Source organism: Eptesicus fuscus, chromosome 20 (genome assembly GCF_027574615.1).
Source record: "Eptesicus fuscus isolate TK198812 chromosome 20, DD_ASM_mEF_20220401, whole genome shotgun sequence".
Classification (NCBI taxonomy): Eukaryota; Metazoa; Chordata; class Mammalia; order Chiroptera; family Vespertilionidae; genus Eptesicus; species Eptesicus fuscus.
The window spans coordinates 24,573,454-24,587,100 of NC_072492.1; the positions used below are offsets into that span (position 1 = coordinate 24,573,454).

The following is a 13,647-nucleotide window of genomic DNA, read 5'->3' on the forward strand; positions in this document are numbered from 1 at the left end:
TCTGGGAAGAAGTGATAATACTATCAGGTCAACTTTGTGAGTTGTCAAACAGACATCTATTTCTTTTTCCCAAACCAGCTAATAACCAGTTTTGTTTTTTTTAATATGTTTTTCTTGATTTTGAGAGAGAGAGAGGAAGGGAAAGGGAGAGATAGAAACATTGATGAGAAAGAAGCATCACCTGTTTCTACACGCCCCCCTACTGGAGATTGACCCCCGCAACCCGGACATGTGCCCTGACCAGAATTGAACCAGCAGCCTCTTGGTGCATGGGAGGATGCTCGGTCCACTGAGCCACTCTGGCTGGGCTAACCACAGTTTTTGAAAGCTCACTGAAATAATAAATAATTTATTCCCCAAATCCCAGTGAAATGACAGAAGAAATATGAAACTAAGAATAAACTCTCTAGACCAGTGGTCGGCAAACTCATTAGTCAACAGAGCCAAATATCAACAGTACAACGATTGAAATTTCTTTTGAGAGCCAAATTTTTTAAACTTAAACTTCTTCTAACGCCACTTCTTCAAAATAGACTCGCCCAGACCGTGGTATTTTGTGGAAGAGCCACACTCAAGGGGCCAAAGAGCCGCATGTGGCTAGCAAGCCGCAGTTTGCCGACCACGGCACTAGCCTATCAGGAGAGCAGAAGAGTGAGAATATTCAGTGTCCAATAATATAGGTGGGATCAGACTAAGGGAGGAACCCACAGCCTCACCCAGGCAAAAGGGACCCTTCGGGAACTTCCGGTATGGCTGTTGTGGACCAAAGACAGTGTAGCCTATAGAAAAATTTTGTAAGAGTTTTCTTGACACTACATTTTGAAGACATGCCCAGAAGCAAAATTGCAACAGATTGAGAAAATGCTTCGGTGAATGGAGTTTGCCACTTTCTTTTCTGCATTTATAATCAAAGAAAAAAAAACAAACAGTAAGGAAGGTACATAAAGTGCATCTGTGGTAGATTAACGAGGTGGGAAAAAGCATGGCAGGGAAGTCAGTAGGACTGGATAAAGAGCAGAAATGGAGAAACACAACTGTTTACATTGGTGGGCACAGGATGGTTAATCATTAGCATTTACAGTATAGAGAACTGGTATTTGGGGAACAAGGTAACCGCGGGTTCTGTGGTCTCCGGCTGCGGTAATCTTGTGTTCTGGTGCCTGCGGCTGTGCCAGTGAAGGGGCTAGAAAGGAAAATTACTGCGACGTTGCAAAGCTGTGTTGTCCTAGATGCATAAGAACAACGGACAGGGCTCCCTCACCATAAAGATTGGCTTTGCTGCGGCAGCTGGAGGCCTGGGAGTTGACTGCCTGCTGTGGCTTGCCCAGCTAGGAATCTATGATCAGACCCTCCTGTGTGGTTACTTTTGGTCACTGAGCTTGTCAGGCCTGCCACGGGTTCCCCCAGGGCTTGTCAGGTTAATTGCATAGCCCCCATTTTTGTTCACACTGTGAAGGAGGACAAAGACTGACCCCCAGTGAACTGAGGGGGTTGCCAAGGGGACCCGGAACCTCAGCAGGCAGAGGAAAAAGGACCAATACTCCCTGGGGTGTTTAAGCATGGAAGGCAGGGAGTCTCATTCCCAAAGATGGGGATGCAATAAGGCTGTTAGAATTCTCAGGAAAAATACTTATTTTCCTTCTCCTCCTGAAAGTCAAGGCTGAGACATCCTTTTCCTTTGTGGTTACAGAGTGAAAGGAAACCTTTGTGTGTTTTTTTCTACTGTTCAAACCAACACTACCCACAGGGCCCAGTTCTCCGACACCAGCTGGGTGTCCTAGAGAACAAATCATATATATACTGAGTGGCCAGATTATTATGCGTTCAGAGATCATAATAATCTGGCCACTCAGTGTATATACTGGATATTTCTCATTTTAACCTTCTGTCCCTGACTTCCTCCTGTACTAGTACGTGGCGCTCCTATGCATACGTATGTAACTAAATTTGGTTATTTTCTCTTGTTGATCTGTCTCATGCAGACTTCATTGTCAGAACAGCTGAAAGAACCTTTGGAAGGTGGAGGAAAGTTTCTTCCCCACAAGTTTCATCATGGAGGCATGATCAATTATTAACTCTAATCTCCATCCTCTCTCCCCTTCCCAGAGGATGGAGGGTGGGACCAGCCCCCATCCCGAAGCTGTCCAGGAGCCCACCAAGAGTCCCCTCATTAGAACAAAAGGTGCACCTGTCACTCGGGGATTTAGGAGATCCGTGTCAGGATCTCTGGAAGCAGAGACCCATATATATAGTTCTTATTTCACAGCAGGAAGGGACCATTCAGGTGTCTAAGCTGCAAGTGGAGTCTTTGATCCAGCTCCCCTTCTTCAGGCTTTGTCTCCTGCTCCCCAAGTGTATTAGAGATTGACCTTGGTTACTAGAGATGGGTGCCTTTCAAGCCCTTATGTCTTAAAATATATATTTTATTGATTTTTTACAGAGAGGAAGGGAGAGGGATAGAGAGCTAGAAACATCGATGAGAGAAACATCAATCAGCTGCCTCCTGCACACCCCCTACTGGGGATGTGCCCACAACCAAGGTACATGTCCTTGACCGGAATCGAACCTGGGACCTTTCAGTCCACAGGCCGACGAAGCCTTTATGTCTTTATTGACTCTCATATCTTTGGATCCTATGTCTAGCCTTTGAGGGTTTCTCATACTTTCTTGCAAGTTTAGACATGCATGTTAAAACATTTTTATATCATATCCAACTTTTTTAGGTATTTTGTTATCAGGAAGGCCTTAATGCAATTTGTTAACATTACACCCAACCTCTACACTTGGGAATTGCTTCCTATTTTGTCTGTCGGTGCTTACCTTCTAGCAGCTGTTCTGTTCACTTGGAACCCATTCCATCTTGTTTCCTTCCATCCCAGATCCAGTGTACTTACTGGGAATCTCCTATCTGTTCTCAAATCCATGGGGAACAGTTCAATCCTGAAGCTCTGCTAATTAATGGGGCTCCTACTCTTTGTTAGACTCTCAGGCAGTAAAACTATTTTGCATAATGAACACCTTTCCCCACCACTATGTTGCTTGTGGACTATGAACCTCATTATGGGGTGGGGGTTGGGGGAGGACTGGGATTATTTTTAGTTTCCCAGTGAGGAATGCAAAGATTCTGGTGAGTTAAAGAGCGTTTGCTCTAGTCACAGGAATGAGACATTACTGCATGTGTTCTTGCATTTGCTTTCTTGGCCTTGTGCACTTGGCTTTGGACCAACTTACTCTGACCTTGAATAGCTGACTTTTCCTGTTACCTCCCATTTTAGTCTTTCTTGTTTTTGTCTAGCCCCAGTAGGACAATGAAAGAACAGAATGTTTTCATCTTCTGCAGAATAAAGTGAGCTCAGATTTTCAAAGTATGACCAGAGAAAGCCTCACTCTAGCTTATTAGAGATGTTTCAAATCATGTGAATGTAAAATTTGACTCTGTAAGAGTAATTTGTAAGCAGTTGAGAAAAAATCCTGAAAGGAAAATTAAAAAAAAAGTCATCCTCCCCTGATCACTCTTACTGTCTTTACCACTCAGAAACCAGTAAGGTATTAAGAGTGGAAGGGGCAGGAAGAGAATAACCAAATAATTTATAAGCATACTAGAGGCCTGGTGCATGAAATCCCTCAGCCTGGCCTGTGCCCTCTCTCAGTCCAGGAGCCCTTGGGGGATGTCTGACTGATGGCTTAGGCCATCCTTAGTGCTGCTGGGGAGGAGGGAAAGGCTCCCACCACCGCCGCTGCGCTCGCCAGCTGTGAGCCCAGCTTCTAGCTGAGCTGCGCTTCCCCTGTGGGAGCACACATGGAAACAGACAATAGACAGGTGAAGACCTGAGGTGGAGTGGGCTAAGGAGTTAATGAAAACAAACTTTTCTGTAAGCCAAATGTTGACAATTTTTATAGTTGGGACAGAGTCGGAAAGGTCCTAATGAGCTGATCTTCTTGAGGATTATCTTGACAATTAATTTGTCATTCACTCAGCTGGGCTTGTATAAGGCAAAAGAGACTGCAGGAGCAAGTTGGGTTGAGAGATGTTCGGTTTTAGGGTGGGGATTAGTTTTTACTTTGAGCAGATAGAGATGTTCTTTGGGTCTCTTGCAGCCTGGGTGCGGTGCCCTGGAGAGAGGAAATGTGGTATGGGCTGATAATAGGAGGCTCGCCATGCAGATATTATATCTAGAGACGGCTTTCAAGTAACGCTTCTTCCTGTATTAACTTTTTCAGGGGAGATATTTCGACACCTTTCTTTCCCTTTGTATTGAGTTGATCTAATGGAGTTGATCTAACTGAGTTTGTTTCACCTCCAGTTACTCAGCGTTCTTATCAGGTTGGTGCACGTGGGACAATTCGAGTCAGAGTTGAGAGTGCAGAGGGAACTCCTTCCTTAACTCCTGGGGAGTAGGAGCCCTCTGGATGGCAGAGAGGAAGCCATCAATGAGCTCCTTGTTTTGCTCCAAAGACTTTTGAATTGATTGTTCAGTTCACTTTAACTTAGAAGCCTGCCTTCGCCTTGATATGGTGTAAAAGGGGGCAATTCCAGGGGCTCCATGCTGGACATATGCAGCCGCAGCTGTTACTCTGTGTGTTTTGGCTCACGCCCCCTGGCTTCCCACACGCACAGCCCTGCAGGTGCCTGCTGTGGGGAGCGTCTGACCTGTCCTTTTGGTCCATGGCGCTTGATCTACACCGTTTCCAGGTGGCTTGGCCCTCCTCGGAGACAGACATCAATGGCAAAGATCAGAGTGGGCTGGCTTTTGAAGGGGTTTGGCGAACTCTGCTTTGCAAACCTGCTGAGAGATGTGGTGTTCCTTTCATGTTTGCTTTCTGTCTGTGTCCAGAGGGCAGAGGGAGGATCTTCACGTGATGGGGGCTATTGATGTTGGTTGCAAATTCATTTCAGATTAATTACTACTTTTTTTTTTTTTTTTAATCACAGGCCTCTAACAGCCACTGGAGTCCCTTGATCTTGACATTGCTCTAGCAAGGCTGCCAGGGAGCGAGGAGAATGATTTCTGTGCACTCCCAAACACAAGAACAAAGGAACAGTCCTCATTCATCAGGGGATTGTGTTAAATGCTGTTCTGAGTTCTTGCCTTTGCATAATATTGGGTCCCGGTAGTGGTGTGAAGATTACAGGAGGGTACTAGTTATCTAGTTAAGCTTCTAGTGATCCCTCCTTATGCAACCATCATGCATTTCTTGACTCCCCACTGTATGCCAGACACTGGGGGGGGGGAGGGGGAGGGGTTCCAATTATTTCCTATTCTTACAACAACCCTATGAGATAGTTGGTTATCTTTGTCTTATAGATTTAAAAACAAAAACCTGAAACTAAAATGTAACTAAATTCCATGTCAGGTCTGTGTATATGAGAGGCTTTTGGTCTACTGAGTCTAAAGACTCTGCTCGCTCATACCAGTGGCCATAAGTGAGCCCAACTCAGCTTGCTTGTTTTACATTGAGTCTATGGGTGCTTTCAGGGTATAATGCAGAGTGGGGTCCTTCTGACAGAGAACGAAGGGCCCACAGGGCAGAGAATATTGTAATACCTGGCCCTGTAAGAAAAAGGTTGGTTAGCACAGCTGAGAGTGGCCAAGCCTTTATTTAGCAAATAGGACCGTTTTCTCGCTGCACGTCGCAGGTGTAAAACCCAGAATCTGGCACCGATCTGTCTATCTCGCTTTTCACCACCGCTTTTCACTTCCCTTTATCTTGCACATATTTTTGTTATGATTTTGTGGAGAGTAGCGGCTTTTCCCTCAGAGTCTTAATGGCAGCTGGTAATGGTTTGATTTATTTATTTAGAGATTTCCTGTCAGAGCCTTGTAATAGATTGTTTGAGACTCTAAATGGTTCCGTGAAGCGTCAGTTTTTCAGCGGGTCTTTCTTGAGGGGAAAAAAATATCAGATAATGTAACAGTGCGATGACTTAGCAAGTCCTGCCGCTTTCATTTTGAAAGGGGAAACATCCCTGTGTTTTTGTGTGATGTTAGTAGACTATTACATGGGCAAATTCCCGCCAAGGTAGATTTGAAGGAATATTACTGTCAGCATTACACTACTCGGGCTTACTTGGAGGTTTGGCTAGGAGGAGGTCAGTTGTAAGGCAGTAGTTTGCAAATATCAATGTGTATAAGAAACACTTCTGATGCTTCTTTAAAAAAAAAAAAAAGTAGATTCTCAGACCCTCAGCCCCAGATGTAGGTGCTTCGGAGGCTCACTGCTGGGATTCTAGGTCATTCGAATAAAGATATTATCCAGGACTCCTTTTAAAATTCTGGTTTCATTTATCTTGGAATGTGATGCTGTAGTTATTTAAGTAAAACATAATGGGAAAATCACGTTGCTGTAAATGTTGAACTACTTACTTTCTGTCACTATCTCTAAGAATGACTTATTTTCTGTTGTATGTTGTACTTTGTGGCTACAGAATTCCTCATGCACATCTCATTTTATTTTATTTCTTTCCTTTTTATTGAATTTATTGGGGTGACTCTGGCTAACAAAATTATACAGGTTTCAAGTGCACAACTGTACAACACATCATCTGCACTGTATTGTGTGTTCATCACCCCAAGTCGAGTTTTCATCCATCACCATTTATCCCCCTCTTATTCTCCCCTACCTCCCTCATCTTCCTCCTTTTATTTAAATGTCAGCTCTTGAATCAGAGCTGGAAATTAGTATAACTCACTGTGTTCTCATAGGAAGGATGAGCTATCCATAATTAAATATTTGGTAATCTCCCGTCGGTGACTCAAGGGGGAGGGAGGTGGTCACAGGTGTATACAGATTGGTGAATCAATTGTCTTTCCAGAACATTCCTAAGCATGGAAGAAGAAAGCTCTCTCCTCTCTTTGACAGAAACTTTACAAGACGGGTCGAGAGATGCAGGAGCGAATCATGGACCTGCTCGTGGTGGTGGAGAATGAAGACGTAACTATTGAGCTCATCCAAGTGAATGAGGATCTGAATAATGCCATCCTTGGCTATGAGAGGTGAGCAGACGGTGCAGTCTCTTCAACCCTCCTCCAAGTCTGGTTTCACCACCAGTTACTCAGCGTTCTTATTAGAGGGCCTACAAGGTGAACACCCAGGAAGATCAAGAACAGGTTCAGAGCAAGGCCGCCTTCCTCCCAAGATAGGGATCTTGGTCCTGGCCTTCAGGGAGCCTGTGATGTGGCCTGCGAGAATGAGCAGTGCTGGGAGCACTGCTGGGCATCTGGGCTGCATAAACCTCTAACCTGTGAGTGGGACCTGGACTTGATTCACCTAATGCTGTCTGCACTGAGCACCTCCTAGGCTCCTGAATAGATGAGTGCTATAAACAAAGTCTCAGGGAATGTGAAGTTGACCTTGAGTTTGAGATGGAGAAGAATATGGGAAGGGAAGAGGGGAGAATATTTTATGTGGAGCATAATAGTCTATGAAAAACCAGGGCAGCCAATGAGGAAATTTTTTATGTGAACATATAAAAATAGTCATGCAAATAAGGAAATGGAACTTTGTTGCTCACGACTGGACCTGTAAAGGGTGTTTTCATACACAGCACATCACTAACTAGCCTACAAGAAGCCAATGGCAGAAGTCGATGGGAGGAAAATCACATGTGTTTCAGAAAGGGAAAAATCCTTAAAACCAAGTGCATGGTCCAATGAACTGGAAGCTTTTCAACTTTAAAGTGTTTGGGTTCATAGAGTTGCTGTGTCATAGTATTAATTCCATGTTTCTAAAGCCACTCTTAGCTTGCAAAGCATTTCCACATTCATCCACCTGTATTATCTACTGACATCTTGCCCCTGAGAAAAACTTTCTGATGAAGTGGTTGAAATAGGATCAGGAAATCATATCCATGGTCAGGTCATATGGTTACTTGATAATAATGCTGGTACTTGAATCTTGTGTTTCTACCTTCAACTTTTACTATTTTTTCAAAGCCATTACTTTGTTTATTTATTTAACTATTCCTCCTTTACCCCCAGTGTATGAGCAGTATAAAGTTTTAAAACGTTATGAAAGCTCAATATTGTTAGTAGGTATCAAATGTCTTATAAAAATGAAGATAGTGAAAATATGATAAATGTATTTAAATCTTCAATGGAAAATTATAATGGCAAAATTGGAAACACCTTAAGTATTTGGGAATAATAAGAAAAGTTAAATATTTGGTACGTTCATAAGGTAAAATATGCAGCCACTAAAAATTGAACTTCTGAGTAACTAGAAAAATGCTTGCAAAGTATTGAATTAGGATACAGAAAAATGTAAAGAATAATTTCAATTAAGTTTGAAATAGATTAGCCTTCAGAAAAATATACTGGGAGGAAAGACATCGTAATGTTAAGGACAGTTTCTAGGTGATAGAAATGATTAGGGACTTTTTCTAGGGGATGGAATTTTATTATTTTTAATACTTTTCATATTCTTGCTATTTTCTCAAAGGGCATCATTCATTACCTCTATACTAAACTGAAAAAAAAGTGATTTAAAGTACTTTACTGGGAATTGAGTGGTGATGAAGCTCGTTGTCTTTGTTCCTAAATATTTGCATATTAATAATCTATTAAGTATTGTAGCATTTTCATGTCCATTTTCTCTTCAATATTTCCATGTTGCTAATTCAAACAGGTTTACTCGAAACCAACAAAGGATTTTGGAGCAAAATAATCAGAGGGAAGACACCAATGTAAGTGAATAGAAATGTTATAAAATACACAATTGAACAGTTTACAAACTGTATAGTATGGAGCAAGGCTTATGTTAAAATAAGTCTTAGAAAAGGAGACTCATTCCTTAATGATTGAGGTGGTTTTGGTGATATACAGTACTTGCCTCAATAACTTGATGTCATCAAGTTATTAATGAGAGGTCATTAAAAGACACTCTAATTAAGCAGGAACCCATGTAGAGGGTGAGATGTGATTGGTACTCATTGTTGTCTATGGAATGGATCCAAATAGGATCTTCTTTTCTCCAAAGGAAAGCTTCCGGGGAGAAAGCCTAAGTGATAAATGACCTGCCAGGGTTTTTCCAAATTAGATTTGTGTTTGCTTTATTTTCAGACTGCCACTGAACCTTCTGCCCCATCCTGTGATCTTCTTGACCTAAGTCCTAGCACTCCGAATCATAGGGCTACTCTGGAAGAGGTCAACGCCATGAATGCTCAGCTTTCCGACCTAAGTAAGCAAGCATGCAGGTCTTTTAGGCCAGCAGAAGAGCTTAAGGTGAAACAGATCTCCTGGGTTTCATGATGAAATGCAACCAGAGAAGGACTGGCATCAGTTTGAATAGCAGGACTATATCAGGAGATGTAATTACTTCTTGGCCAATGGTTGTTGGGTCATACTCAGCAGAGGAAAGTCATGTGACTAGGGGAGGCGGTCCTTGAAACTCATCCCACTGGCTTAGAATCTCCTGGAATTCCCATGGCCTGCTTTGTAGAGGTTGTTCAATTCCATGGCCGGTACTTAAGTCTACTCTGAACCCACACACTATTGCCTTTGGGTTTCTCTGCCATACTACAGCATCAGATAAGGGAGTATTTGATGTAGAGAAATTCAGGAATTGTGAGACCTTATCCACATAGTGGCAAAATATATAGGAGGAAATAGACTTTTGAGTCAGAGGAGAGTCCAAGTTGAAATCCCAGTTCTGCCACTCTTAGTCACCTAACCTCTGAGACTTTCCTACCTTATCAAGTCAGAACAGTGGTTATGTTAATGGGTTTCTGTGAAGGTAAAGGAATAATGTTTATAAAATGAAATGTTGGCTTGGGGTTACCTATCTTATCTATCGTATTTGTTTATGTCCTACTATTCAATAAAAAAAATCTGGGTAAATTACAAAATAAGGATTATGCAAAATGCTAATGTCCAGAAGTGTTTGCCAAACTGAAATCAGTTTGTTTTTCTATATTAGGAGGTTTTTCCAGAGTCAAAATATTTGTTATCACTGAATTTGTGGTTTTCCTGTAACTGCCTTCATTTCTGAAATGTTGACTGCTTGCTTGGTAGACCAGTGGGATGTGTGGAGTCTTATTTCATTAAAGAGTTTTCTTATGTTTTTATCAGGCATTTTCCGGGGGCAAGGGGGGGATAGTTATTCTCTTTGGGGTGTCTCACTTAAGATGGGAAGTTAAGAATTTGGGGAGGTCAGGGTAGAGCTCTGTATATACAGTAGATTTTTACTTTGGAAGTTGGCAGAACAAGACATGCAAAATCTCCTTCCTTCCTGATCAACTTGGGATTTTAGAAAACCCAGCACAATAACATTTGTTACCTTCTCAACAAACTCTCTTTGTGGCAGGGGATTTCTCTCTTCCCAGTTACCCTAAACGAGGTTCTTTAATTTCTGTTTGAGGAAATTCCATACTTTTATGGTGACAGAAATCTCTCTCTCCTCTTCCCGCCCCCCCCTCTTGCCCCCCATGGAAAAGCCAACAGAACAAGTTACCAACAAAATGTTTTCAAGCCAAACAACAAGTCCATTTTGTGTCCTAGGTTTCAGCTCTCCAACTCCTGTGATAATGAACAGCTTGCAGCCCAGTCCTCGCCCACAAATGGATCTGCTAGCCTTGGAAAACACGGACACAGCCATGTAAGTATGTCCGTCTTACTCCAGAACCAACACCACCTCGTTCTGACTCCTCATACTCCAGAAAGCATGACACAGTAGGAAAACCAGAGACTTGGGAATCAGACAGACCTGAGTCAGGATCTCAGCATGCTGCTTCCTACTAGCTCTGTGACTTTGGATAAGATACTTACCCAGCATAAGCCTTCCATTTCTTCTAAGAATACTTGCTAGGATCTTACAAAGATTCTGTGAGATGCTGTATGTACCTCCTATTATAGTACTTGGTAAGTAATAAGCCTTCAATGAATTGTCTCTGTATCTGTTCATTTTAACGTAGTAACAGGAAGTAGAGGAAATAGAATGACAGAGGAAGGAGAAGGGAAATGAGGTTCAGAATCGCTCTTTTTGTTCATTTCATTTAATCCTTGCAAAAGTTCTTGGGTCAATGCTGTTACCATTATTCTCATTTTATGGGAGGAAAGGCTGAAACTTAGGGAATAGAACTTGTCCCAGTTCATATAGCTATTAAGTAGCAGTTCTAGCTAATAGCTGCTTATTTTTCTCTGTGATCTCATGGGTCTTCTTATGCATGAAGATCACTTGGGTGGCTCTGGCCACCAGAAATTCTGGTTCAGCAGTAGAGGCAAAATAAACCATCCTAATGTCTTACGGTCTTGGGATTTTTCCCTGTGTTTGCAGTATAATGTGTTCATCACAGAACAAATGAGTGCTGAAATTATTCATAACAGAAAGGATCAAAACAGTGATGAAGGGATAAAGTCATAGGTCGTATTTATAGCCCACTTAGCATCAGGCAATAGGCTAAGAAGAATAAGAAATGCCTATCAATTTCTTGGAAGTGCTCCCAAAAGGCCTGAGGTAGGTACCCCATCATTCTCATTTTACAAATGAAGGAAATAAGGTTACCCAACTAGTGCATACATGGGATTCAAACTCAAAGGGGTCTGATTTGAGTGCCTGCTCTCTTTTTTTCTTTCTGCTCTTTAATTTTTTAAAATTTCCTTATGATAAAATTGACACCCATCCCTTTTTAATGTACAGTTCTAGGAACTTTAACATACATATAGATTCATGTAACCATCACCAAAATAACTCCCTTGTGTCGTAGTTCTTGAAAAGATTGTGTAAAATTGGTGTTTGCTTCATGTATTTTGAAGCTCTGTTATTAAGTGCATATGCATTTAGGATTGTTATATTTTCTTGGTGGATTGACCCTATTATTATGTAATGTCTCCCTTTGTCCCTTGTAATTTTCTTTGCCCTGACATCTACTTTGATATTAATACGGCCACTCTAGCTTTCTCTCAATTGGTGTTTGCTTGCATCGTATATCTTGTTCCATCTTTGTACTTTTAACTGTATCAAAATATTTGAAGTGAGTTTATTGTAGATAGTAGATAGTTGTGTCATGCATTTTTATGTATTCTCGTAATTCCTGTCTTTAATTGGTACGGTTAGACCATTTCCATTCAATGTAATTATATGTTTGGAATAAGATCTATGATTGTGTAATGTTTTCTCTGTGTTCCTCCTCCCCCCCCCCCTGTTTCCTGCAGACTTTGAATTATTTGAATATTTCTTTCAGCATTCCATTTTACCTATTGTATCTTCGTATAGTTTCTATATGGGGGCAGGAACTGATTACTCTAGGGATTGCAATATACATAACTTTTAAGTCTACTTAGAACCAGTATTTGATCATTTGAAGTGAAATGTGGAAGCCTTATCACCATATAGATCCCCCATTTAAATTATAGTTATCATAGATATTACATACATATACATTGGAGGTAAAAACTAACACTAGACAATATCAGAATTTTGCTTGCAACCCACAAATACAGGGTGTCCCAAAAAATGTATACACACTTTGAATCATTATTAACTCCAATGGGTAAAATCTGAAAAGAAAGGAACATCAAATGAACTATCAGATGTTAGTGTGTGTACATTTTGGGGGGGACATCCTATATATCTCAAAGAACTAAAAAAGAGACAAATAGTCTATTATATTTACGCAATATTTACCATTTCTGTTGCTCCTTTATTTTCGCCCAGGATAATTTCCCTTCTCTCTGTAGAATTTCCTTTAGCCATTCCTTTAGAGCAGGTTTATCAGAAGCAAGAATTTTAGTGTTATTTCACTTGAGTATGTCTTTATGGCATATTTGTTCCTGAAGGATATTTTCACTGGATATAGAATTCTGGGTTAGCAGTTCATTTTTTCCCCCAGCAGTTTTTAAACATTGTTCTACTGTCTTATGGCCTAAATGGTTTCTAATGAGAAACCTACATTCATTCAAATTGTTGTCCCCTATAGACACTGTGTTTTCTCTGACTATGCATTCAATAATTTTTTTTTCTAACTTTGAACAGTTTGATTATGATGTGTCTGGGCATGGATTTTAGTTTATGCTGTTTTGGATTTGCTGAGTGTATTAGTTTCCTGTGGCTACCATAAAAAAAAAAATGACCACAAATTCGGTGGTTTAAAACCACAGGAACTTATTTTCTCATAGCTCTGGAGGCTAAAAGTCTAAGATCCAGCAGGACCACACACCCCTCGGGGCTGCATTCTTTGGCATGTCGCTACATCACTCCATTTTCTGCCTCCACCTTCACATTGCCGTTTTCTCTAAAAGTCCCACTGCTTGTCTCTTTCAAGCTCACCTGTCATTGGATTCAGGGCCCATTTGAATAACACAGGGTGGTGTTGTCATCTCAAAATCTTTAACTTAAATATATCTGCAAAGACCCTTTTTCCAATTAAGGAAACATTTTTAGGTTCCAGGAATTAGGACAAGGACATATGTTTTTGGGGAGCCATGAAACTGACTCTACTGAACTTCTTGACTCTGTGAGTTTATGTCTATCAACAAAATTGTGAAGCCTTCAGCCTTTATTATTTGAAATACTTCAATTATCTTTTCAACACTACGCATTTTCTGCTGTCCTTCTGGGGCTCTTGTTAACCCCCATCTTAGATCTGTTGTCATTGTCCCATAGATCCCTAGGGTCTGTTCATTGCTTTTCTCCCTGTCTTTTTAGATTGGA

The 13,647-nt window shown here is 41.2% G+C and overlaps 1 protein-coding gene across 2 annotated transcripts in view; it reads left to right on the plus strand.

The window, feature by feature from the left end:
- Window positions 1-13,647, plus strand: part of TOM1L1 (target of myb1 like 1 membrane trafficking protein) — a 41,829-nt gene that overhangs the window by 20,353 nt on the left and 7,829 nt on the right. For both annotated transcript variants that reach the window (XM_054709176.1, XM_028154796.2), the window contains 4 exons: window positions 6,862-6,995; window positions 8,626-8,683; window positions 9,060-9,177; window positions 10,497-10,593. In XM_054709176.1, coding sequence (XP_054565151.1) covers window positions 6,862-6,995; window positions 8,626-8,683; window positions 9,060-9,177; window positions 10,497-10,593 — 407 coding nt within the window. The remainder of the gene's footprint in view (window positions 1-6,861; window positions 6,996-8,625; window positions 8,684-9,059; window positions 9,178-10,496; window positions 10,594-13,647) is intronic.